We start from the raw sequence: 27,548 nt of genomic DNA, 5'->3' as shown, positions 1-27,548 counted from the left end.
TGGCTCTTTCAATAAATGTTTTCCAAAGTGCATCAAATGAGTTATAATTTAACCAGTTTTTTTTTTTTTTTTTTTTTAAAAAGGTTAAACATACCAGACAAAATGTTAAACAGCAATCGTCAAAGTTGCAGCAAGCAAAAATGTCATAAAAGCTGGAAATTTCTGCACATGTTGGATATCGCCCATCACGTCATCTTAAATAGAGATCTGTTTAACATACTTTAAGTCACTTTTATTATTACTTTTTTAAACACCAATTTAATAAATAAACCACATCTGTTTGGGTACAACATGCAAACATTACAATCTACAACAAAAGGGGGGAAACATTCTCAAATCTACCCACAGATATTTTGTTACACTCATATATTTTCCCGTTGTGACAACAGATCCATGACTTCAATGAACTTAAGGATACTTTACAAGTACATATATATTTACCCATTTACATTTTTGAGCAACCAGGAACAAAGGTGTTGTGTCCCTTACACTCAAAATTATCAGGACATGAAAGTGGATTTTATATAAAACCCAATCAGACCACAAAAATTAGAGGATGCGAGATATAAAATGTGCAAGCAAAAAATAAAAGTGCACTAAAGCTGAAGATGACTGATGAAAATCTTTGAAAGATTTGATTTTGAAAGAAAGAAAAACAAAGTGAGGAAATGTTCTGTAGAGCAATGTAATGGAACAGATATGCCATTGCATTTTCATTCATTTGTGAGAGCAGATGACGTAATGTCTCTATGTTTTGCATCTTGTGACTACAAACAAATGGTAACAATGAGGTGCAGATGAGATCTACTGTACTATTAATATCAGATTCTACAAAATAACTACAAAGGATTTATATGGTGGTCTATCGGTAAGATGTTAAGTCGTATAATTTTAACTGCCCTCCCTAACTGTGAATATGTCATAAGAGAGATTTTGTCTAAATGTTGTAAAATCCCAGCTCCAAATGATGAACAAAGGCGGCAATTAGTGATAAGACATTTTTGAACATTTTCTCTATTCACAGCAAGGCCAATCAATAACAGATGCACTTTACCATGTGGATTATCCATAAGCATCACCTTAATTAATAAAGAAAGTCAGGGGAAAGAGAGACCCGGACAAAGCCATTTATTGGGAAGGAGGGATGGGAGAAGATGTATGTGCATGTCTGTCTGACTGGTTTCTCCGAGAACATGTCTGGTGAACACATTGGTGGCTTTTAAGCACTGGAGGAAGTAAGAATAAAGCATGGCACTCTGACACATGCCATCTTTAGCCAAGTAAGTGCTTTTTCTCCAACACTGAATAAATATGCAGCAAATGTAAAGGGACTCCAGCTCACTTCACTAACTTTAACTGTTGTTAAGGGGGAACAGTGAGTGTGTGCATGTGTGTGTGAGGAGATACGTTAAAAAAAGTGAAGACGAGAAGCTAGGAAGAAAGTCATTTTAGAAGGGCAAAGAGCAAAAATGATGTTGTATTTAATCAGTGCATTTTCTTCTCTAAGGGCATGACTGTCCAGAAACAAGATGATCCTGAAAGAAGACAAAACGTTAAGATTTAGTTCTCAGATCATGAAATCCAGCAAAAAGCATAAGTACATTTATAATAATAATAAACTTTAATACGACAATGAACACTATATAACAACCCATGCTTATTAATTATGGCTGTCCATTGATTTAACATTTTGAATGTATAGAGGGTATGCATCGACGTCAATTTCCCGCCGGAACAAGCTACCTCAGCTGGACTGAGTGGCAAAAGAACCTGCTGCATGACTGGATTTAATAGGGGAAACTGCGAAAAGCCGAGTAAAACACTAGGTTGGGCTCGAAAGTGTTCCTTATAACATGTAAAAGAAACCTAATCCATGGATATTGACATGCAGCCAGGAATCGTGTTTCCTGACATTTATAAGTGCCTGATTTCGAAGCTGGGGAAATACAGAAAGCAAATCTGCCCGTGAACTCTTTATATAACTATACAATATATATATATATAGCCATATCGTCCAGTCCCAAAGTTTTTGTCAGTATTTATTTAAAAACACCCAATTATGCAGAATATAAGATGGTAAATATTTAATTGATGAGTTGTCAACACAATATATAATAAAAAGGGTTTGATTTTACCCCAAAATCCAACATTTTGACACAAAATGATAACTGCAAATTCACATTTCTCTGCCTGGAGTCCAATTGATACTGTGAATTGCAGCAATCCATTTACTTCTTTTTTCTGTAAAAAATTTACCTCAGATTTTGTGTCAAAGCTATTTGTACAGTCAATCACAAAGCTCTTTTTTGTGTTTTTTGCGGCATTCACGCTGAAAACCAATGCTGCCACTCAGTCTTTTTGCCACTCAGTGGGTGTAACCGCAGTCATAATGGCCGACGGTGACATCACCCGCATACCCTCTATTACTTATGTTGCATAATTGCATCTCATGTAGTATATCAAAATCTCCAAATGAAAATAACTCATTACTTTATACAAAAAGATGAGCAGACATTGAAGAGATGAAAAGTGACTTAAAGTCTTTTTACATACAAGTCAGAAGGCATAGTTTATTTTTTAGTATTTTATTGCATTTCTTGTGTTCTATTTTTATATTAAAATGATAAAATACACTACAAAAAATCATTAATAAAATCAATTTTATTTTTAATATTTAAACTAATTATTAAAAGTATAAATTATAATTAAATTAATAATAAACGTCAACAAACTATTTCTATCACTTTCTCTCTAGTTTTCTTTATCCATGCAGAAGAAATAAAAACCACCTACTGCTCTATTTCTCTTTGTGAAGAGCTTCAATGAAGGCTTCAAGTTTCTCCTGAATTTCACGTACTTTTTCTGTAAAGAAAAATGCAAATGTGAGCAAACCACATACTAATAATGCTGCCATTTCAATGGCACAGAATTGCTGGATGATAATCACTTGTCTTCTCAAGTTCAAGCTTCTACTGGGAAAAACCCTAACATGGCCACATCACTGCAGACACGCACTTTCAAGTGGACTCGTATGCATACAAATATTTGTAGGTTTTCTTGCAGATAAAGTATCAAGTCGTGTCAAGTGCCACTGTGGGTATATTCTCTGTCACCCAAACAGCAGATGGTGGCCACTGACAGTTCAGCACTCAAAGGTGTGTGCGGTTGAGGAGCAGATGATGAAGAGGTGGTGTTCTATTGCACCTCCTCACCTCCACATGCTACTTCAAAGCCTGTCCCCTTCAGGGAGTCATGGAGGAGGAGTGGTAATAGGTGACAACTTTTAACTATGTGAAAGAGAGGGGCGAAGGTAATGAAAATGTTGCAAGGCGATGTCCTTTAAAATATGAAATTCAATTTCATTCTCATTTAGAATTTCTGTTCCTACATGGGTAAATCTCACAACAAGGTGTCAAGGTCTTACAATTTACCCCAAATGTCCCCACACACACACACACACACTCACAAAATATGACTTATTCTTGTCTTTTTTTGTTGTTAGGTAAAATGTGACCTTTACATTTCTTGAGGTTTAATGAGACTCATTCACATAAAATTCATTCATTCATTCATTCATTGTCCAAGATGGCTGATGATGCAAAAGAAATATATAAATATATAAATCATTAAAATGTAGTAATAGCAGTAAATGCGTAATTACATGCAACTAACCCTAATCTTAACCCTACGTTAATAAATATAATTCAGTACTTAAATGTATAATTACACTGTAACAAGAACACCTTAAAATGTAACTTTAAGAAACTCATAAGTACACTGTAAAAATGATTGTGATTTTATAACTGTAATCGATCTAACCATACATTTAATGTAATTTTACAGTAAAATACTGTTAAATTTACAGCTTTTGGAAGTGAAAAATAACAAGTTATTGTATTATTTACAGTATATAAAAAAAAAAAAACGGTAAATTGACATTCCCAGAATTCACTGCGTAATACTTCACATTTTATGTATCTTCATTGATATAGCTATTTCTTCTTAGTTTTTCTTATTTTTCTTGTACATTGGTTTTACATAAGATCTAATATTGTTAAATTAATGTTTATTGTATTTTTTTTATTTCATGTGTTACCATGATGGTGTTTAGTTTTTGTGTGAATGACACTGTGTGCACCTTCTATATATTAGTATTAACCTTCTCAGCTGGTGGAAAAGCTGCTTGTGATGAACTTTGATTCATCATGTGACTCATCACCACTGTGTTTTGTAGTTGTCAGTGTATTATAAATGTTTAAAACAGACATTAGTTCATCAATAGTTTGGTAAATTAACATTATACTATATCAGTTAATGAAATACGGTATTTTACTGTAAAGTCTAAAATGTTGCTTCCGTATTTTTACAGTAAATTTCTGGCAACCACAGCTGCCGTATTTTACCGTAAATCTAACAAAAAATTTTTTACAGTGTAACTTCCAAATCAGTCATTTATGAGGCTCAATGACCAGTTTGCAGTGAGGCAGCTCACAAGGTTTTGAAGCAGAGCTATTATGTAAGTTATGTATTCATGCAAGACCATTTGTGGCCTAATAGTGTGAGAACAAACAATCTAAGGTCTCATATGACAACAGGTTAACTGGGCTTTTCAAGTGGACACTGGCCTACAAGTTTGTGGCTGTAACTAAATACGGTCATCTGAGGCTCGTGCAGCCGTTTTAGGTGTATTTGTGGTGTGGGGATTCCCCAATCTCCTCAGAGGTGTAGGATGAAAGAAATAAGACAGCCTTTGTGGACATCTGAAATCTCTAAGGTCTGAAATACAATACTAAGACCCACACACAACCGCACACGTGCTCACACGTACAAACACTTTCGCAAATATCCTGAAGCCTGGAAACATGACCCTTCAGTACCTTCTGAACACATATACGCAATCTCATGGCTTAGACTTTGAGCATCTTTTTTGTGCCTAGGGACAAAAGGTTAGCGACTATAACAGGCATTAAGTTTTGGAAAGGGCCTTGTGACACAGCAGGTGTGGAGATAAAACTCAAGCCATCCATGGTCTTTTCTGAAGAATGCAGGACAGCTATGGCTGTCGGGGTTAAGGAATTTCCCTTGCGGTATTTTTGAGTGGCTCAATGGCGTAATATGCGGTTTTACCACCATTTGTGTGTGTGTGTGTGTGTGTGTGTGTGTGTGTGTGTGTATACACACACACACAAACCCGATTCCAAAAAAGTTGGGACACTGTACAAATTGTGAATAAAAAAGGAATGCAATAATTTATAAATCTCATAAACTTATATTTTATTCACAATAGAATATAGATAACATATCAAATGTTGAAAGTGAGACATTTTGAAATGTCATGCCAAATATTGGTTCATTTTGGATTTCATGAGAGCTACACATTCCAAAAAAGTTGGGACAGGTAGCATTAAGAGGCCGGAAAAGTTAAATGTGCATATAAGGAACAGCTGGAGGACCAATTTGCAACTTATTAGGTCAATTGGCAACATGATTGTGTATAAAAAGAGCCTCTCAGAGTGGCAGTGTCTCTCAGAAGTCAAGATGGGCAGAGGATCACCAATTCCCCCAATGCTGTGGCGAAAAATAGTGGAGCAATATCAGAGAAAAATTGCAAAGGGTTTGAAGTTATCATCATCTACAGTGCATAATATCATCCAAAGATTCAGAGAATCTGGAACAATCTCTGTGTGTAAGGGTCAAGGCCGGAAAACCATACTGGATGCCTGTGATCTTCGGGCCCTTAGACAGCACTGCATCACATACAGGAATGCTACTGTAATTGAAATCACAACATGGGCTCAGGAATACTTCCAGAAAACATTGTCGGTGAACACAATCCACCGTCCCATTCGCCCTTCGCCCGCTAAAACTCTATAGGTAAAAAAAGAAGCCATATCTAAACATGATCCAGAAGCGCAGGCGTTTTCTCTGGGCCAAGGCTCATTTAAAATGGACAGTGACAAAGTGGAAAACTGTTCTGTGGTCAGACGAATCAAAATTTGAAGTTCTTTTTGGAAAACTGGGACGCCATGTCATCCGGACTAAAGAGGACAAGGACAACCCAAGTTGTTGTCAGCGCTCAGTTCAGAAGCCTGCATCTCTGATGGTATGGGGTTGCATGAGTGCGTGTGGCATGGGCAGCTTACACATCTGGAAAGGCACCATCAATGCTGAAAGGTACACCCAAGTTCTAGAACAACATATGCTCCCATCCAGACGTCGTCTCTTTCAGGGAAGACCTTGCATTTTCCAACATGACAATGCCAGACCACATACTGCATCAATTACAACATCATGGCTACGTAGCAGAAGGATCCGGGTACTGAAATGGCCAGCCTGCAGTCCAGATCTTTCACCCATAGAAAACATTTGGCGCATCAAAGAGGAAGATGCAACAAAGAAGACCTAAGACAGTTGAGCAACTAGAAGCCTGTATTAGACAAGAATGGGACAACATTCCTATTCCTAAACTTGAGCAACTTGTCTCCTCAGTCCCCAGACGTTTACAGACTGTTATAAAAAGAAGAGGGGATGCCACACAGTGGTAACATGGCCTTGTCTCAACTTTTTTGAGATGTGTTGAAATTTAAAATCAACTTATTTTTCCCTTAAAATGATACATTTTCTCAGTTTGTTATGTCATCTATATTGTATTCTGAATAAAATATTGGAATTTGAAACTTCCACATCATTGCATTCTGTTTTTATTCACAATTTGTACAGTGTCCCAACTTTTTTGGAACCGGGTTTGTATATATATACACACACACATACATGCGGTCATATTCAATAACGAAGCCAAATAGGGCGTTGAAACAGGAAGTGAAGTAACAGAAGAGAATGTCAAAATAAGGGTCTACATAACAGAACATAAACCTGACAGTAAGATCGTAGGGCTATTGTTATATGTAAAATAGTTAGTTCCGATCCTCGAATCTGACTAAACGAGATTTTCTGCTAATATTTCACGAGTATAAGCAGAACTACTCATCTCTGCGCATTCCAGACGGGCTGTTAGTCAGTTTAGTTAAATTGTTGTGCCACAAGGTGGCAGCAAGGGACTGTCTGTGAGTCTTTAAACCGTTCATTCAACTACACGTTCAAAAAAGCTAATTCATTTAAAGATAGATGTAATGAAGCAAGCTGTTGAAATCATTTTAACTTTGAGCGCCACTTTATAAGGCTCAGCTGACCAGTAATGTGTCAATGCTAAGGGAGAGATTTCTATTCTTGGAGACGACAACCTTTTTCACGAATAGGCCTATATGTCTCGGCCTGAAGGACAAACGCAGGTAATCGCACGCGCTCAGTCGATCGCTCTCACGTTCACTGTCTGTTTAGGCTTGTTAAGTGCAAATCTACGGAGCCTCTGTACAAATTACCATGGTAATTTGCTATCATTATGCTATCATTATTAACTTATTTAATATTTAGTACACATGTATGAAGTGTAAAACGAGGAGGATATAACCTTTCAAAAAATAGAAAACATGCAAATATCACAGTTGCTGCGGTTTTTGCAGGCATCTGCGGTTGGCTTGTCAATAGCTTGGTATTACGATATTGCGGTTATCGCGACAGCCCTAAGGACAGCAGCATAAAATGTATACGAACAATTTTGAGGATACCTGATCTAATTGCATGTCACTGAATAATAGAGATCTGTGCATTTATTATGGAAGCACTGATATTTACCAATAAGAGATAATTGAGAAGACCTATGAATGGTCTTCTCAATTATGATATTTACTGATATTTACCAATAAGAGATAATTGTTTTCATGTTATGGATGAATTATAAATTAAAAAAATATTATAAATTTGTACTTGTATAAGTAAAGAAAAAAAAAAGAATATAAAATAAATAGTTTGCATACTACAAATGAACTTCACATTATAAAAATGTGAATTTTTGGGTGAACTAACCCTTTAAAGAAAAAGAAAGTAATCTAAATCTTAAAATAAGGTAACAATTAAATACGATTAAGTATTTATATAATGTTGAATATTAAAAGTTTGTTTATTTGTTAATGGAATTAGTGGCTTGTTTTGTTTATAACACACCAAGACTACTTTGTAACACACAAATAGAAACTCTAAAAGACTGGACATGGTATGAATCAAGAGGACGTGATGCACGGGGGGCAACAGCAAGTCCATGGAAACTGTCAAATTGAAAACGAATACGTTTACAGCCAGTGAAGTTTTAAAGAAGAATGGACAGCTAAGGATGATGTGAATTTGTGTGTATATGAGCTTAAAGTGTCTGAAAAGACTGTGAGAAACAGATATTTATTTCTGGTCACCATCTGTTTGTTCCACATGGAGGAACGCAGAATGTCGGCTAAGAAAAGGCTAAAACAAGACCGTTCTTTTCAGTGCCTCGGAATTGTGACGCAGGAGAGAGAACTGCTCCTTCCCCTGCTTCTGTGAGTCCGAGAACAGGGTCCAAACTCCATTTAGACCCCTGTTTACCTAAGAGATGAGCTTTTGGACACATCCATTCATAGGTCTTCTCTCTTTATCTGGTCATGAATATTCCCATAATCCTTTGGCCCCTGTCCCAGCAGCCTCCTTTTTAGGGAGGTGTGTGGTGGCTTTCTCTCTTTCAGGATTCCTCCTCAATCCCTTCTTTGAAAGGGGCTCTCGCCTGATCTCCACATGAAATGATATCTCTTTCACTCCCACTCTTGCGGGCCTCTAAGCCTCCTGGGCCGGAGCGGCAGAAGGCTGGAGAAAGCCCTTAATTGACCTGTAATTAGACTGTGAAACAGTGTGGCCGTGGAGAACAGAAGGACGAGGAAAAAAGCGAGAGTCAGGGCACGGGATACCGCCAAGGAGATGGAGCTGAAGAGAAACTCAATCCCTTTTGATATAAATGGTGGCCTTCGGTATTTGCCATCAAGTAGCACGACCATTAATGGGGAAAATGGCAAAGAAATTAAAATGTGGCAACAGCCTTTTCAGCAGCTCACGTTTCCCACCATGTTTTCCCGGAAACAAAACTGCTGAAGACGGTCTATGGGAAATCATTGTCAGGTATGAACCCGTGTGACAAGAAAAACCGTTTGAAATGTTAACATCTAAGATAAAGCTTCTCAAGCAGCAAACAGAAAACCAGAGAGGTCCTTAAATTGATAGATCACCCAAAAAATGTTCCAAACCTACATGACTTTCCTTTGCAGAACACAAAATAATATATTTTGAAGAACATGATGGTGTCACAACTCCATGGAAAACGGCAGTTCCACAAACCAGCTCTCCAAGTTATCTCTAAAACATATGATATGACCACAAGGAGGAGAGGAACTGCTGCCGGAGATCTGCTGTGGAGAACCTCAGGGTTCAACATGAGGGTAGCTTCCAGCTTACCTCAGATAACTGGCTTATTTCAGTGCGTGAAATCTTATGCACGGCCAGTTAGATAAAGTGCGGAATTTCTTGAAGTTAAAACACTTCCCCATAACAGTATAAAAGTCACTAGTAGGCTGATTTCCAGATATAACTTTCATTAACACAACTAGCTAAAAATTACATTCTTGACAAACAAATCTCACATATATTCCTTTTGTCCAAATATGACAATGTCATCTTTCTGGACTTATACCATATACCCATATAGCCATATACCATAGAGCTGTGCTAATTATCACAATGTGAACCTGTGACTACAATGGAAAATACATCACATTACATGCAAGATAAATATGTAAATATCAATTCATCAGAATTGGTTGATATTGGATATATTAAAGGGATAGCTCACCAAAAATATGAAAATTCTGTAATCATTTCCACACTCACATCATTCTAAACCAAAAAATGGACATTTATTCGTTTTTGGCCATAACATTAAATGACATTCCTAATCCCTATATTGAAGTAAAATGTATTATGGATGTTTTAAAGGAAATGGACCACTACAAACCACAAATAACTTCATCAATATCTTATAGCATTCATTTCAATACACCCAGCAGTCAGAAACTTTGAACAACATCTGATGGTGCATCTAATGGTAATTTTCACTTCACTTTCCCCTTAGGCTGTGTGAGAGACTATTGCTTATGAGGGCTGTACAGACAGCCTTGTGTCAACCCAGGTGTACGCTGAACTCCTCACCTCCCCTTCACAGCCTCCCTCCAGCCTGGTCTCCAATAAGCATTTAATTACAGGGCTTTGGCACAGGTAAGACAGGGGCAAGTCAAGACGTGGAACAGCCAGAAAACAGTCAACCGGACAATAGACGGCCATCCCTCTATGAGTATTTGAGACCAAAAGTTACCCTCGCTGGAAAGAACAATCTCATAGCTGCATGTCAGTCAGCATAAAGTTCTTACTTCGACCCTGCACTCACAACTGCAGGTGGTCACAGTGGATTTCCATCCCACCTCTAATTCCCTGCACCACTGATGGGCATCTAAAAGGGATAGTTCATGTTTCTTCTTTGTATCGCATAAGAAGACATTCTGTTTTTCTGTTCATGCAGTTTAGTTCAATGTGATTTTGGACCCCAGTGACTTTCATTATAAAGACAAAAATAATAAAAATATCTTATTTTGTGTTCCAAAGAAGAAAGAAAATCATACAGGTTTGGAACGACACTAAGGGTGAGTAAATGATTTTCATTTTTGGTGAACTATCCCTTTAACCCCACTTATGTGGAACCCGATCTGTCTGAATATTACAGTCATTTTAACTGGCTAATGTGTGTGCAGAAATCCATTGAGGCCTTTCATTAGGTCCGGATTTAATGGATCATTAGGTGGGACATCGTATTCACTGTGCACTGGGTTAAGGGTTCAACATTAGGACTCTGGATGTAAAAGAGAAAAACACACTTTTTTGCAGAGGTTTGCAGAATATATTAAAGTGATGCCGGGGACTAAAATTATAGCTTCAGTAAATCCGTTTTTTTAACAATGAATTGAACAAAGACATGATAAAGGAGCAGCACTATGTCATGCAGTGTCACCTCGAATGGTCCAGAAGGTGAGGCATTGCAACAAGTGCTCTATTTTTACTGAGCGAGGAAGGAAATGTATGGTTTTCCTATTACCTCATAACATACTATCTGACAGATAGATGTATAGTGTGGTGTGCAGAGGCTTTGAGAACAGCCTTGCAGGAGACCTACTGACAACGGGACTTGGTCTCGCCAACCCCAGAGGCACTTTTTGCGAAGGGACGAATGGTGAAATGGAAATGCAAGATTGCCGGTCCATTTCCCACTCATTTAACTTCCGCTTCCCCAGGTTTGGAGGCAGGGTGACTGTAAAAGAGAGAAGAGGGAAAATACTTCCTTCACTGGGACAAGTGTTGAGAGATTTATATGTGGAGAGCCGGACCTCTGAGAGCACTTGGGTGGGGTGGCGGGGATACGTTAGTGGGAGTGGGCGGCCCATTATCAGCTTGCATGGGAAGACTGGGCCACAAGCCAGCTTCAGGGGGAAGGGGGGCTCGCTCCAGCTGTTTTAGAGATGGGAGCGGTTTCCTCTCAGCCTGAAAGAAAGGCATAATCGTCTTTCTGTCACTAGAGGGGCAGGCCAAAAATATGCTTTTCAAATCAGAGTGACGGGGTGCAGGGAATATGGTGGGAGCGTATGAGAAAGAAGAGGCGAGAGTGAGAGGAGGAAAAACATAGGAGCTGGCCACAGATGAAAGACAAGTGCATATAGTTCTCCATAAATTGATGGGTGACATCCTAAAGCGTGCTGTTTTGTTTTCAATACAGTTTCATTGGTTGAATCAGTTTCTTTAGTGAACTGAACAATCATTTGCATAAATCAATAAAAACAAGTTCTCAGGTCAATACAGGGCTCAACAGTAAGAATGACTCAGAAGTTGCTGGTTGAAAAGACCACCACATACCCAATCCGGCTTGAAAAAGTGTCCTATATGGAGTTAGTTTAGTAATTATTTTACTTTAAAAACCTATAAAGTTATTTATTAAATATCAGTGTTTCCCATACATTGACTAGACTGTGGCGGCCCGCCACATTCTAATTTGTCCCGCCACAGTCTCAAAGTACGCCTGTCGCGATATTTAAATAATTGGTTGATAATTGAGTCATAGGGCAAAAGAAATAGAGTTGCACCAATTAAGTTTTTGTGCAGGGGCGGTTTCTTCATTAGGGCAATAGGGCGACGCACCACCAAAGTGAGAAAGGGACGGATTTTTCAATCACATTCAACCACAGAGTTACGCTAGCTGTCACTGCTAGGCTGTTTGTTCTGCCTCTGGATATAGTCCAATCAGCGTCGAGTCACGCTCTGTGGAGTACCGCCTCTTTTTGGGCATTTCAGTCTGGCGGAGATTTGCCCCGACTGCTCCCATAGACTTCCATTCAAAGATTTTTTTTTTTCGAACTGCAGGCGCTGCAATGCAATCTCTATGGGTTCCGGGAGGGCTCGAACTAACGTGCTTTCGTCATCATACGTAACCTTAACTTGTGCAGCGATTGGTGGAAACAAACATACCTCTATTAATCATTTTTTTAAGCTGAAGTGACATTTAATAATTTCCTCAGTGCATAATTTACATTTGACAGACATATTCTCCATCTGTAAAAGTTAGAAAGTCGGGAAAATATTTCCATTGTGCAGTCAGGCGTGGACGAGCCTTCAGCAAGCACAAACTTCCGTGAACGAGCGCCGCCGCGCGCCGAACAGACGGAGTTCAATCTGAGTAAAATACATTCTGCTCAAAATATTTGTTGAAAATTTGTTTTTGTTGGCGAACATAATTATGTCATATGGAGAATTTCGAACCTACAACTAAGTGTATTTGTATGATAGCAGTAACTGTGTAAAGTGACTATTGTAGGGTAATCAAAATAATAATTATTAGTCTGTTCTTTTGTTTTTATTTATTTTCATTTTTAGTTTAGTGTATTTAATTTCTGCTTCAAAAAACATTTTGTTTTTAGATTGTAAAGGTACAATTTTAGAATGTAGCCTAGGCCTAATGTGATTTGACCCCTTTTTTGCACATAATTTATAGCATATACTACACAGTTACATTCATGTTTTTCCATAGCCTTCAATATGAACATTGTTTCTAGGACAATATTGGGCAGGATCTTAATTTTTTTTTTTAACTAAATACAGATATTTTTTTTTTTTAGATCTCAGCCCTATGGCATGCTTTAAATACTGAATTTTCCATGTTTTAAATAGATGATGTCACTTGTTAAATGGTTATTTAACAATTAGCCTATTCATTCCTGCATTTCTAAATTGTTTTTTTTTTTTTTTTTTTTTGCGCCCCCCCAAGCATACTTTTTGCTGCTAATCAAAGAGTGACCATTAGTTTTACAAATATAGATATATAGATACAGGCCCCCCACTAATTATTCTAGAAATAAATTAATTCAACAAAGGTATCCTCTTTTGCTAAATATTTCTTAATGGTTTAAATCTATACTCTACATGTTTGACCACATATGAACTATCAATTAGCCTACTATATGTTGTGTGCATGACTAATGTGCCCTACCATCACCAATAAATAAATTACTATTAGAGCACAAAATTGTTTACAAGATAAAAAAATTTCTTCATTGATCTAGTCACTTAATTTTGGTCTCAGAATGCACCATATTTATGCATTTAAATTTAAAATACAAAATTTTCCTCCGGGGGGGCATGCCCCCGAACCCCCCCTAGAGGGACCGCCCACCACAGTCTCACAAAATCCTGTGGGAAACACTGAAATATATTAAAATACAATATGTAAAATGTAAATAATCATGACATTTTATAAATAAATAATAAATTAAATATTTAAAAAAATTAAAGGGGTCATGAACTGCATTTTTTTTTTTTTTTTTTTATTATGTTCTCTGAGGTCCACTATAATGTTCTGAAGATTTTTACATCAACAAACATCCTAATTTAGAAGAAATAAGCTATTTTCTATCCTGTTTTGTTCTCAAAAACTTCTGATTAGGGCTGCATGCTATATATTTTTCGATATCATTCATCGATAGCTGTACGCACACACAGAGCCGCACAGACAGCATGTAAACACTGAATTCAGGTCTCTTTCTCTTCTTTTTGAGCTTGAACATACACGTAATGTCAGTTTTTTTCCAATATCATAGAGCCCTACTTCTGATGTTAAAAATATTTCGTTACATAGCTGAAACATTTGCCAACAATGTGAAACATTTATGCATATTAAATATGCTTTATAAGTCTTAGTTGTGGCAAATAAAGTTTAAGTACTTGGAGCTACCACGGTTATAACTGACAAAGAATGACTTGGTGTTTAGTGTAAACAGAGTTATGAATGAATGTACCATTGTTTGTCACACTGTTGTCCTTATAGGCTATTCATAGTTCATCTTTTTCAATTGTCATGTTTTAAATAAAATGAAACAATGTTTTACTGATGACAAAACTGAAGATGTCGGTCACTGAAACTTTTATTCAGGATTACAGTGAATGGCTTAGGCCAAAACAATAACAAAAGCAGCATTCTCTACGTGCTCTCTTCCGTATCTGGGAATCCAACGCATTTTGTATCGTGGACGGGGCTAAAGAAGTTTTGAAACTTACAGGATATTTTTTATAGTACAATGATCACACTTGTGTATATCAATGTGACTAAAATAACACTGGTTTTTAAAATTCTCAGTTCATCTCTTTGAAGAAAAGCTCTATAATCTAGCTACCAGGGCAACATCACGAACAGATGATAATACTCACAAGATCAACAGGTCACACCTGAGTTGTACCATATGCGCCATAAGTTTCATATTCCCAGCTTTTAGATAAACCAATAAAAGGCAAGAACATCAAGGATAGAGGACAAAGAGTGAGAGAGAAAGACACTGTAAAGAGATGGTACACCAGCTTCTGTGGTGACCTAACGCCTCATGCAAACACAGTTAAACCCTGTGTATACAGAGCTCAGGGGCAGCAACAGTACATCACTACACAAGGAGGAAATGGAGGAGTGGTTCTCATTGAGCACTAAAACTGGTTTCCATGTCATCCTTTGAGAGACAAAATGATGTAAAGGTGATGAGGGGGAGTGTGAGACCGAACATAACAGCATTTCTCAAGGACCTGCACAACACTGAGCTGGTTTAACTTCTGTATAATCCTTGCAGGAGATGAAACTGTGGAGAAGCTGTAACCTCTAATTTTAACGATTATTTTGATAATCGAGTAATCAGTCGATTATTTTGACGATTAATTGAGTAATCTGATATTTTCGTGGTAATAAAAATAGACCTAAGCAAAGACGTAAGCCTTTAAAATGACTTAAAATACATATAGGGTGAATTCAGGTTGATTTAGATATTTTTTCCAGACACCTCAATGGTAAAAAGTGACACAATCAACCTATAATAACAGTGAGGCGATAATATTTGGTTCAAAGAAAGTATCAAAAGCAAGTAATCATATGGTTTTATTGAACAACACTGTTAAAATACATAATATACATAATATAATCATCTTATGTACATTATGTATTATAAAAAATGCCGTTTTTAAAATTGAGTGCTTGAATTTAATCAAGGAATCTTGACAGCCCAACAATATTGATTAAATTATTTTAATTGAGCTTTATTTCGATTAACTGATTATGATTCTTAAATCCCAAAATCGAATCTTATTGTGAAATCTGTGTTAATACTCAGCCCTACCTCCAAAGCACTTGTCACAATCAAGTGTTTTTAAACTGCCAATCAAATATTCTTGTCAAAATCACAGCCTAAGACACTTGCTCCAATACTTTGGCCTGTGGTTCACTAACGATGACATACGGCCCCATTTCCAATCCCCTTAGTCTCAGTTATTCTCACGAAAAATGTAAAAAATAATGGATACCAAAAATAAAAATAAAACAAAGTAATGGATTCCAAAAATAACACAATAAAAATAAAGATTCTAGCTCATATAAACTTTTCTAAAACATAACTAAATTATTTCAACTGCTTTTACTTATACACAACTATAGACTTGTAGTGCTGCTGCAGGGTTGCATGTTTGAGCCCAGACTATTTTTGTCTTGATCCCCCCTCCTCTCTACAATAATGTCCTGTCACCCCATAAAAAGTGAGAGTAATGCTCAAAATGTGGAAAAAACATTCACACTTCAGTTGCCATGTCTCAAAGACTAATTTCTAAGTGCTAGAGGGCCCTTAAAAAGCCTAAAAAAAAGAAGTACCTAAAAAAAAAAATTACTCTGGCTGTTTATACATCAATTTTCCATCATTCAAAAAAATGAATGGAAACTAAGAGCCAAGTCTATGACTGTCATACGGGCTGACAAGACAGGGAGCCCCGCACGTCCTGGATTGCTGTAATTGAATTGAGTCTATTAGGTAAATCAAATACTCATAAAGCCGTCTCCTGACGTGCCTGCAGTTGCATATTAGCGATGTGGGCAGAGCTCCAGTGAAGGCACATTGCCATACAGCTGCCCTGGCACTGCGCGCACACACGACACATCACCCACAGGCAGCAGCCACAGTAACAAGCCTGAATACAGCCATCTTGCACATCTAATCCCACGCATTCCCACTCTCTCACTCACACATGCACAATCCCCAAGTGTGAAACCAGAGCAGCTCACTGCCTGCCTGCCTGCAAGTAAGGGCAAATCACTCTTAACACCAGACTTTGCCCCAGGGGCAAAATTTTTTTCTCTTTGTTAAGGGAAGTGCCCCTGTCCTCCCCCAGCTCCTCATCTTCAAAAAGGCAGACAGGTGAGACCAGGGTCAGCGGCTTAGCTCCCTGCACCTGTGGGAGTAATAGCCCCTCATGGCCTCGTGTGAGCTGGACTCAACCCCTGGCCCAGCCCCAGGTTCCATGAGCCCGTCAATACATCTCTCGCTTTATGAAGGGGGCTGTCAGTTTTTCCAATCCATCTAAAAAAGAAAAAAAAGAAGGCAAACAGGGAGCAAGACGGGGAGCATGTAACAACAGCTCATAGGTGATTTAAAGAGCATGGAGCTTGAAATCCCCCTGCTTCCTAACCCCTCCCGTCCGCTACTGGATTCTGGAATCTTTTCCTGTTGGGTCTTGTAAGGTGGGCGACGTGGTATAGATGTGGTTTGGAGACATATTCCCAAAATAAATCGCCCACTTTCCACCTTCTAAAAATCACCATCCAGAAATATATCAATGACATCAAAGGTCCAATTTTATGAACTCAATGCAGTCTAAGATTGGATCTACCAAAGCGTCATCAAAGTGAACTGAAGCACAACGCTCAGAGTGCTTCGTAATGAGTAATGGGCTTCACTGATTTGTAAAATCTCAAGAAGCTCTCCAGAAGTCAAACGTCTAAGAGACTCTTGTCAAAACTGCTGGTCAGAAAGTGATACTTCAAAGTGGATGGAACTTTAGCAGGAACCAACTGAGAGAGTATGCTAGGGTTATTAAACTTCTGGAAATTTTGGGATTTTTATTTTTGTCAACAATTCTGGGAAGGTAAGAAATAAAAGCTAATTTTAAGCTTTAGATCAAAGTCATAGAAGATCCATTTTGGGATTAGCCAAAGAACCTTTCAATGAACAGTTCTTAAATATATATATATATTTTTTCTTAGCGTGAGGAAGATTCTAATATCTAAAGAACTATTTTCCACTGATAAAGAACCTTTTGTGCAATGCAAAGGTTAAGGGTTATTGTTAAGGGTTCTTCATGCAACCATAGATGGCACTGAAGAACCTTTTTTTTTTTTTTTTTTTTTTTTTTTTTTTAAAGAGTTTGATTCAGATTGCAAGAAAGAAAAAAATCACTTAAATTTTATCAGCTGTTACCATATTAATTTGGGATCATCTGAGAGTAGCAAACTGGTGTTTGAAACCAGGCCAGTTTGAAAAGCTCGCTGTTGTTTAAATGTTTTAAGAATTTAGGAGGTGAGTGCGGTCAAAATAAGATCATTTGTTCTCTTAGAGAGGAAGCAGAGACAGCACATCAAAATACATCAAAAGCTCCAGGAACCCTGGGAACATGATGCCACCTCACGCAGGAAAGGCGGCAAGGCCAGACAGGCCCACAAATTCCTCCCTGCTATTTGAAAAGAAATTGGAAATAGCCAGGATTCTGTCCAAACTCACGTTCTTTGCATATCCCTTCAGGATGTGGCAGAAACCACAAAAAGTGGCTGAAAAAGGCTGGCAAAACTAATGCACTTACAAAAACACCACCTCTTGTACAACACCATGCTGGGTAAATTGTGTATAAAGAACAGACAGTAGTATGCTTACATTAAACACACTGGCAAACCTCTGGTCTGAAAACTATACAAATATGCTTTTGATTACACAAAAAAATGACAATATACTGTGAAAGAAAATGGAAAAACTGAATATAATATGATACTGCACATGATCAAGCCATTATGATTCCTGTAAACTAATGCCAAATAGAAAAGCCTTTTTCCACTTCAAACTTAAAACAAAAGCGCACCACAATGACGACAGGATGAAAACAGCTGGGTCTGAAATTACTTAATTTATAATGAGAAACAGTTTCTGCTTCAATTCAAAACATGTTGTTTATTAATGAAGTTAGATCAATGCTTAATGTGTTTATTATTCAGCAATATTCAATGTACTGTTACTAGGTCTGTCAATAGATTAAAATATAAATCATGAGGGCTTTTTATCATAATTAAAATTTGCCAATAATTTTCCAATTATACTGTTTTAAAATGTGTAGATGTAATCCATTTAATGCTGTTCAACATATCCGTTTATTTTTAAAGTCTCTTATGCTCGCCCGAAGGCTACTTTTATTTAATATTGTGAAATATTTTTCACAATATCACAATAACAGCTGTGCTGCCTTATATTTTTGTAGAAACCGTGAAACAAATTTTTTTCAGAATTTGTTGCTAAATAGAAAGTTCAAAAGAACAGAATTTATTTGAAACTGAAATGTTTTGTAACTATGTAAAATTCTTTACTTTAACTTTAGATCAATTTAATGTGCTCTTGCTAAAAAGTATTAATTTATTTAAAAAAAAAAAAAAAACTCTGAACGGTAGTGTATGTTGTACTTGTTAAGCTATGATGATAATTCAATTCTAATGAATTTTATAATGGGTAATAATATCTGAATTGCCTTTACTGGCTGTTAATAAGGTCTTTTGAAATTAATGACTATTAAACAATGGTAATTAAATGTTAAATGGCATTACATTTATTTTATTAAACGTTTTGAGCATAAAAGCACTGAATTTGTTTTTGACTTTACAACAATTAATTTTGTTTTATTAATTTTTTGCCTCAATTTTTTCCCCCCAATATTTATTTTTGGCATTTTTGCCTTCATTCAGATAGTACAGTTGGAGAGAGGACAGACAGCGAAGTGGAGGGGAGATCGGGAAAGAACCACGAGACAGGATTTGAACTCGGGTTGCCCGAGGCGCAATTACGCTACAAGTCAGAGCGCTGCCCACGAGGCTATCGGGCTATCCTACGTCTCAAAGCAAAATGAAGCATTTTTAAAGCAAAAAAGCTATGTTAATGTGCTAACACCATTTACACCATTAAAAAGTTAATTAATCTCAAAAGTGATCACTTTAGCAGGCCTAAATGTTACTTTTTACTAAACTCATAAACCCATTGTTTTTCATATCATGGCAACCATTATTAACAATCCAAGACCTGTCACTACAGCCATCTCTCTCTCTCTCTCATAAAGACTGACTGCACCTTAATAGAGTGACCATGTGTTTTGTGCAGTGGCAACAGCTAGGGCACTGATGCATGCATGCCCAGACTTGCTTTTATTAGCATAACAGCCACTTCTTGGGAGGTCATGCTTGTGTTTTCCCTAAGTGCTGGTTATCCACCAGGCAACGTCATGCTTTACAGCACAGGAATCCACTCTAAGGGTTACCCAATGCCAAGCATCGGGCTTAAACAGTGGAGGGTCGGACATCTACTTGGACTAGTGGACGTGTGCTTGTGAAACCAAAAAAACCCAACATCCTGGTCTTTATATTCAGGCATGGTATAAAATAGATTGAACACTCTTAATGGTTAACATGGTCCATCTCTGTCCTGAAAGACTGTGTCCTAAAGACTTAGTCTCTTAAAAAAAGCAGAATATATAAAGCTGCATATCAAAACATTTGTATGAATGCACCTTTGCAAAGCTTCAATGCTTTTTTGACTGATAAAAACATTCTTGGAAGATATTTGTAGTTATGGGATAAAATCACTACCATCTCGCTTTTTCCTGTCCACTGCGAAGACACTTAAGCTAGTCAACCTGGTCAAAAGAGACAGTGCCCACTAAACATTTAGAGAGGCCTCTTAGATACACAAAGAAATTCTTCATAGAAAAGGCAGAGTGGCTCTTTACGACTCAAGACACTGTATGGGCAGTTTGACCATTGTGTTTAAGCACACACTAACCTGGGCGGCAGTGCCATTACCTCATTCTCTGTTATCACGGTAATGACAGCACTGGGATTTACGTGTGTGCGAGTCGTGTGTCTGCGCGAGATCAAGTCTGAGCATGTCAGTCGTGCCTCCACAAATTGCTGCTTTAATCAACAGAGTGTTTAACAGTAACCAGGGCTGAAGACATGACAGACAGCAGGCAGTGTGCAGCCAGGAGCTCTCTCACACTGTCTCCCACACTGTGAAGGGCAATTAAGGGTTCAAGCCTCAACAGAGGAAGGAACAGGGAAAAAATGAGAGGGAGTGTGAGAGAGAAGAGTGTGTGGGAAGCTATCCGTACTCTATTTTGAACTAATATCACTTAAAATGAGTTAGAGGGTACAGCAGAAAAAGGATTGAAAACAGTGGAATTCCAAATATACAGACCTGACACTGAAGTACAAATAGTTTTGGCCCTTTAAAAAAACTTTTAGAATTCAAATGTGAGACGAAATGCTTAGAAACTGATTTTTTTATGAAAAAAAAAAAAATGCAGATTTGATTAACCTTTCTGACTCATTGTACAACAATAAAATTAAAAAAAACAAATAAGAAAAAAAAAAAATCAACTGAACTATTGTTGCATTAAAAAAAAAAAAAGAGGATTGATAAACATGATAAACAAGTATTTATTAAAAAAAAAATCAAATATTCATGAATTTTGTAAATGCAACAAGAAAAAAGGAAATTTAATGCTGGAGTGAAATTTGATAAATGGATAAAATTACCCATATAGACCAAATGATTGGACTCTTAAGTGCAAAACAACACTGCCCTCTGGTGGTCGACCTATCTTGCTGATGTTTACAGGCTGAATGAAGAGAAAGTTTGAGAATGAACTTACTGAGGTCTTCTGCCAACTGAACCCTCCTGCCTGTGATCAGCTGGACTTTCTTCTCATTGTCCTCTCCAAAGTCCTCTAATACTTCTTTAACATTCTTCTCCAAGCGCCGCACTGCACAAAAAAAATAAATAAATAAATAAAAATATTGCTTATTTGTGTTGTTTGAACATGGAATGTAAAAACTACCAGTAGTCTGTCACTGTTCCCTCCCACTGAAGCCTGCTTAATTAGTAATGAGAGACGTTCATTTGTGCTGATTATCAACCAAAACTGACGACTTTGCAGGAAAGCTTACCTTCGGTGTTAGTGAGCTGTTGTCGAAGAGTATTGCCTGTGATGGCCAACATCCTCTGGATCCTCCAAAACAGAACCACATCATTGCACTCAAGCTGGAACACAGAGAAATATGAGAAAATATTAGCTAAATATAACCTTTTAACATGAACCAAACACAAAGCTAATTTTACAGAAACTGTGTGTATAAAGTAGGGAAACACCAAAACTTTTCAGTCTTTGGCTGAAAGGGAGAGAAAAAAAAATGTTATGATGATAATTCAGCTCAGTTATACAAAGAGTTCAAATGACTTCAGTTTTGTTATGGATAATTAATAATCTGGTTTTCTTTTTTAAATAAATTCCTGTTAAGAACTTTCATATTTTTTTAGTACTGAATACAGACAACAAGGGTGATTATTATACAATTGAGATTAATTAAATGTTAAATGGCATTACATATTTATTTTACTAATTTTTATTAACTTTTGCACTTTAAAAAAGATTAATTATATTTAATTATGCATTTTTTTTCTCTCATAAAACAAAAATAAGCGTAATTAGATCAATTTAATCTAATTAAACATTTAATTGTCAAAAACACTTTCCAGACTTATTTTTTTAAATTAAATTTTACTAAAAAACAGGCATCTTCTCTACCTCAGAGTCTACAAAGTGTCTCTGGTAATAGTAGAAACCTCGCCGGCAGAGGTTACAATGTGATAATGCCTTTTGCAGAAAGTGGCGTCGATAGAGCTGGTGCCATGTGTCCTTGATCTACAGAGAGAAATCATTTATACATACATTAGTTTAAAAAAAAAAAAAAAAAAAAAAAGGGGCATAAAATCAAATGTGCAGATAATGCTAGATATTTTCTCTCAGGGTCTCACTGACCAGTACAGGGTCCACCTCCACTCCTCGGCCCTCCAGGTTTTTGCGTACTGTAGTGACCTCATCATTGGCCAGGTAAGCTGTGTGATCTTCATGCAGCTTCAACAGACGCTCTAGCTCGTTTTTAGTTTCATTACGGATGTGCTACAATTAGGAAACAAAATTATGTTGACTCTTTTCACTAGCACCTAATGATACCACAAAAATAGTGTCACTTAATTATATCTCCATGATCATAAAAACAATCCAAAAAAAAAAAAAAAAATGTGTGGACAAATATGTAGTGTTGTCTGTCCAACCTGCTCTGGTGTTCGATTTTTCCAGCTCAACCACCTCTGCTTCCAGTCTGGCCCCACCATATCTGCTATTACCGAGTCAGCTGCAACACAGGAAGATGAGTCACACACTCCATACACAGAGACATGAAAGGGGTTTATGAGGGGTAGACGTACTGTCTTTAAGGCGAGACTGTAGCGTTTCCTCCATGAACTGAATAGCAGCGTCCCACTGGGGCTTGTCTGTGATAGAACGATCCTCCAAAGCGTTGTGTTGAATCACTCTCTGTGCCGCACATACACGAGTAACATTTACTAACAGCAATCTAATGTGTGCTGCATTAGCAAAATAATCTACTATCTCTGATAATAAATTCTATATTGAATTTCTGGTATTGTACATGATATTTACCAAGCTGTCCATGGCTGTTTCATTCCACTTGTGTCGTTTAATGCTCTCATCTTTGACAGCTTCCTTAAGTTTATCAAAGATGTCATCCTGGTCTTTCCCTTTGTATTCTGCCATGAAACGGGCAAACTCCTCCTGCAACGTCTCCCAAGCAACCTGAGCAAGAAAAGAAAAGAGGATAGATTTAAACACAGAATGAGAGAATTTGTATTTTCACATGCTGTTCTACATCACTGTACAGTTTAGGGTCAGTAATTTAAAAAAATAAATAAAAAAAATTTAATTATTACTTTTATTCAGCATTAAATGGACCAAAAGTGACAATATTTTTACATTGCTGCAAAAAAATACTATTTTAATCAAATGCTGTTCTTAAATGTTTTCAACACATTGATAATAATAATAATAATAATACAGTTTCTTGAGCACCAAATCAGTATATTAGAATGATTTCTGAAGACTAGAATAATGGCTACTGAAAATTCAGCTTTGCCACCAAAGAAATAAATAACATTTTAACATAACAAAACAGAAAACAGTTCTTTTTAACTAATAATATTAGACAATATTACTGTTTTACAGTAATTTCTATCAAATAAATGCAGCCTTGGTAAGCATAAGAGATTTCTTTCAAAAACATTTAAAAAGATTTTACAGATCCCAAATGCACAGGGGATGTCAAAAACCATTTTTGTAACCAAACAAAATTTACACATTTCACATGAACAGTCTTTTTCAACCTGACGATTTGGGAAATGTAACTACTAAACATCAGCATTCGGCACAAAGGTAATACCAGTGTTTGTATTACCTCTAGCGCTTTATGAGGAAGTTGTTTATCAGTCCACTGCTTGAGTTTGATGTCTACAGTGGTGTTGAAAGTGCCCGAGTTCATGGTCTGGGCAGCAGGCAGGTAGATGTTCTCAATAACGTGTGTCGAGACCCTTTCCCAAAGCTTTTTCTGTAAGATGGACTCCCTACAAAGACAAAATTTATGTTAGTTCATTCTGAAAATACACATGACCAAACTGCTATCAAATGGAGACCAAGAGCAAAACCATCAAATAACACATACAAAAAACATCAAAAATTTACTTCAGAATTCTAAACAGTCGTGTGGAAGTATAAGACCTGACATTGAGACAAAGATCAAGCTCATTTATCATAAAAGGCACCATATTTCATAGCTTCCTGTTTGCTTTGTTCTTTTGTGGCACATCAATATACACACATCTCCAATAACACCAAACTACCGCTGCCCAGAGAAGCCACCCTCCAGCTATTCATCATGCCATTGATTTGAGAGGCTGATGGAGCACACTGGGCCGCCTACAAACATCTGATCTATTTCATTTAGCTTGCTCCTCTGGGTTTTGGGTTCATAACTCCAGGTACAGCTTGCAGCTTTGCATTCTGATGGTAGAGTCAACCCTGAAGCCATGAGATGGAAATGCAGAGTTTAATGTCAGCCAGCCAACAATGAGTCGATGAGTGAGAATTCCTCATTTGTTGTGGTTTTGCTGATGGACAGGATATACATAAATATCAGGGCTGGGTACTGACACAAATTTCACGATTCGATTACTAATCACATGCTTTCGATTCAATTCGATATCGATTATTTTGGATGTAGTATTTCAGTTACAGTACTTGGCAAATTTTCTAGAGGAAAAAAAATCTCAACTAATGCTGTAAACTACACATGGGAGTCAGTTGGTACTACTATAATAATATTGAAGGTTAAATTAACATATCTATATACAAACACTTAAAATTACACTCAATGATGTTTTTATTATAAATAAAGTTTAGAATTACATAATCATATTTATACTCCAATTCGTTTTTTTGAAATATAAAAACATTTAAATCGCGCCTGATTTATTCAAACATGCATTAAATATTGAAGAACATTAAAAATTATAATGAATATGTAACATATTCTGCTCATTCATAAACTGAAAACAGACTAGACTTATCGATTCTTGGGATTTAAGAATCGATATCAGTTCGTAAAAATGAGAATCGATTAAAATCGAGAAATTGATATTTTTTACCCAGCCCTAATAAATATGCTACTTACATAATACAGCATGTTCAATATTATCCATGGTTTTTTACCTTGGATGTGTGATATCAAACGGTATATTTAGCAAAGTATAAATATCATAAAATAAAATGAATAATGAATAAAATGAAATTAATAAATAAATGAATGAATAAATAAATGAATGAACTAATGAATGTTAATGAATTAATTAATAGGCGTGTTCGACTTGAAGTGGCACTGTGCAGACTGATCAGTGTATGACAAAGTACAGCGAGAGAGGATGGCGCTGTATGCTTTCGAATTGCTCGTGGTACTTCGATGTCATACACCGATTGGGCTGCTCAGCGCCACTTCAAGTCGAACATGACTAATAAATGAAATAATGAACAAACAAACTACTAGAGAAAAAAATTTAGTTGGAAGTACCAACTTCATGTTTTGGTAAATCTGAAGTCTATTACGGAGTAGGCAGAACAACATTTTAGTAATTTTGTTCTGCCTACTCCGTAATGGACTTCAGATGCCATCCACACAGGACAGATAATTAATTTGTTGAAAATTTTTAAATCCATTGACAGCCCTACAATTAATTTTGTAGTTAATGAAAAGAGAAATGCTTACCAGTGTTTTGGTGTAACTTGACTCAAGCTGATCACCTCATCCAAGATCTCATTTTTGGCCTTCTCATAGAGCTCATTCTATGAATGACATACACAGTATAAAACATATATTAATCTCTGGTCATATAATTATTAAGGATGTACATTACAGAATTTTAAGTACTTCTTTCCTTTTTTCACTTTCTTTTTGCAAGGACAGCACCTTTTTATGTTACTAATATTATTCACTAAAGTTATGTTGATTTAATTATTTGCCATACTTAAATTAGAATATTGATCTGACACTTAACAAGAGCCGCTTTTACACCGTCGGGCCGAACGGTTCTTAGAATTGTAAGGAACCGTTTCAGTTGTGTTTCCACTTGAGCCTGGTACGGCATGGCACGATTACAAAATGTTCTCTCGGCCTGGAATTCTCGGCACGGTTCTCTAACCACGCTGAATCGTGCTGGTAGAATCCGTGAAGTGATGTCGCCACTCAGGATTGGTCACTTGTCTGTTGCCTGGCTACCAGTTTCTCTGTAGCTCTATTTGAGCAGACGTAAACAAATTTATAATAAAATTAATAGAAATATCTGATCATCCTCCGTAATGCGGTCATTATTAACATCTCATATCATCAGTAAACTGCTGCGTTACCAAGGCAACGACTGATGCTTTTGTATTATATTCCAAAGAGTGGCCGTTACCAGCCCCACAGTGGAAAACGAAACTGTAACCGCATAACAGATGGCCCGGATCGGCATGGAATGGAACGGTTACGCAATAAGAACTGTTTGGCCCGACGGTGGAAAAGTGGCTAAGGTGTTCTAAACTTAAAGATCTAGTAAAGATCAACCAGGAGCTGATTCTTACCCTGTCCAGCTCTCGTAAGCGAGGATAGTTGTTCTTCCACTCAGTCTCCAGGTTAAATCGAGATGCTGGTCAACAAGGAAGGAAAGTTCAATTTAGATTATTTTCATTAATATCCATAGATTTTTAAAGGATTTTTTTTAATCTGGGGGGTTTTAAGTATAATGCCATTTAGAATGTTTTTTAAACTAGGGATAGTCCACTCTAAAATTAAAATTGTTTCATCATTTATTCACTCTTATATGGTTCCAAACCTGACTTCCTTCTGCGAAACACAAAAGAAGATTCCCATTGGTGCCCATTGGCTTCCATTGTATTTTTGTTGTCCATACAATAGAAGTCAATGTAAACCAAAATATCTTATTCTGTGTTGCATAGAAGAAAGGAATTCAAACAGGTTTGGAACATTTTGAGGGTGAGTAAATAAAGACAATTTTCAATTTTGGGTGGACTATCCCTTAATATTTTATATAATATTTTTTTATAATTTTATGCACAGTGTGTCTTACACAAGGTCACAACAGTGAAATCTCAGCACCTCTAACACATAGTAAAAAGTGTTAGAAGTTACATAACATATCATTTTCGGTTCATATGACTGTAGCAAGTAGGTCAGATTAACAGTAAGTTAAAACATGATCATTAGCAACTTGGCTATTGATGTCATACTAAAAAAAAAAAAAAAAGATTTTCTATAAAACAATGTGCTCCAAGTTCACTTAGCCACCTAAAATAATAGAGTGAACTTTGACTAAAACTTTTCAATGACGACAGCCCTATTCCTCAGACACTTCCCATCTCCCTCTGTCTCATTCCCCGAACAGGGACACCAGATAGCCTGTGCTGTGGTCCTGATCAATGCACCTGGAGCCAGGCGTGCACTGTATCAGCAACCTCACTTCCCCTGGGGCCTCGCG

General features: G+C 36.9%; 1 protein-coding gene across 5 annotated transcripts in view; it reads right to left on the bottom strand.

The window, feature by feature from the left end:
* Positions 1-210: 210 nt before the first annotated feature.
* opa1 (OPA1 mitochondrial dynamin like GTPase) overlaps positions 211-27,548 on the bottom strand; it is a 45,063-nt gene continuing 17,725 nt past the window's right edge. For all 5 annotated transcript variants that reach the window (XM_048199277.1, XM_048199279.1, XM_048199278.1 and 2 more), the window contains 12 exons: positions 26,635-26,699; positions 25,781-25,857; positions 23,921-24,086; positions 23,113-23,265; positions 22,878-22,986; positions 22,725-22,804; positions 22,429-22,569; positions 22,195-22,311; positions 21,557-21,650; positions 21,262-21,372; positions 2,794-2,862; positions 211-1,535 (listed from right to left, as the gene is read on the bottom strand). In XM_048199277.1, coding sequence (XP_048055234.1) covers positions 2,798-2,862; positions 21,262-21,372; positions 21,557-21,650; positions 22,195-22,311; positions 22,429-22,569; positions 22,725-22,804; positions 22,878-22,986; positions 23,113-23,265; positions 23,921-24,086; positions 25,781-25,857; positions 26,635-26,699 — 1,178 coding nt within the window. In that variant the 3' untranslated portion in view covers positions 211-1,535; positions 2,794-2,797. The remainder of the gene's footprint in view (positions 1,536-2,793; positions 2,863-21,261; positions 21,373-21,556; positions 21,651-22,194; positions 22,312-22,428; positions 22,570-22,724; positions 22,805-22,877; positions 22,987-23,112; positions 23,266-23,920; positions 24,087-25,780; positions 25,858-26,634; positions 26,700-27,548) is intronic.

The sequence above is a fragment of the Megalobrama amblycephala genome, linkage group LG8 (genome assembly GCF_018812025.1).
Source record: "Megalobrama amblycephala isolate DHTTF-2021 linkage group LG8, ASM1881202v1, whole genome shotgun sequence".
Classification (NCBI taxonomy): domain Eukaryota; kingdom Metazoa; phylum Chordata; class Actinopteri; order Cypriniformes; family Xenocyprididae; genus Megalobrama; species Megalobrama amblycephala.
Note: the sequence above shows the minus strand (reverse complement) of the source record. Positions and strands in the feature narration are given on the sequence as shown.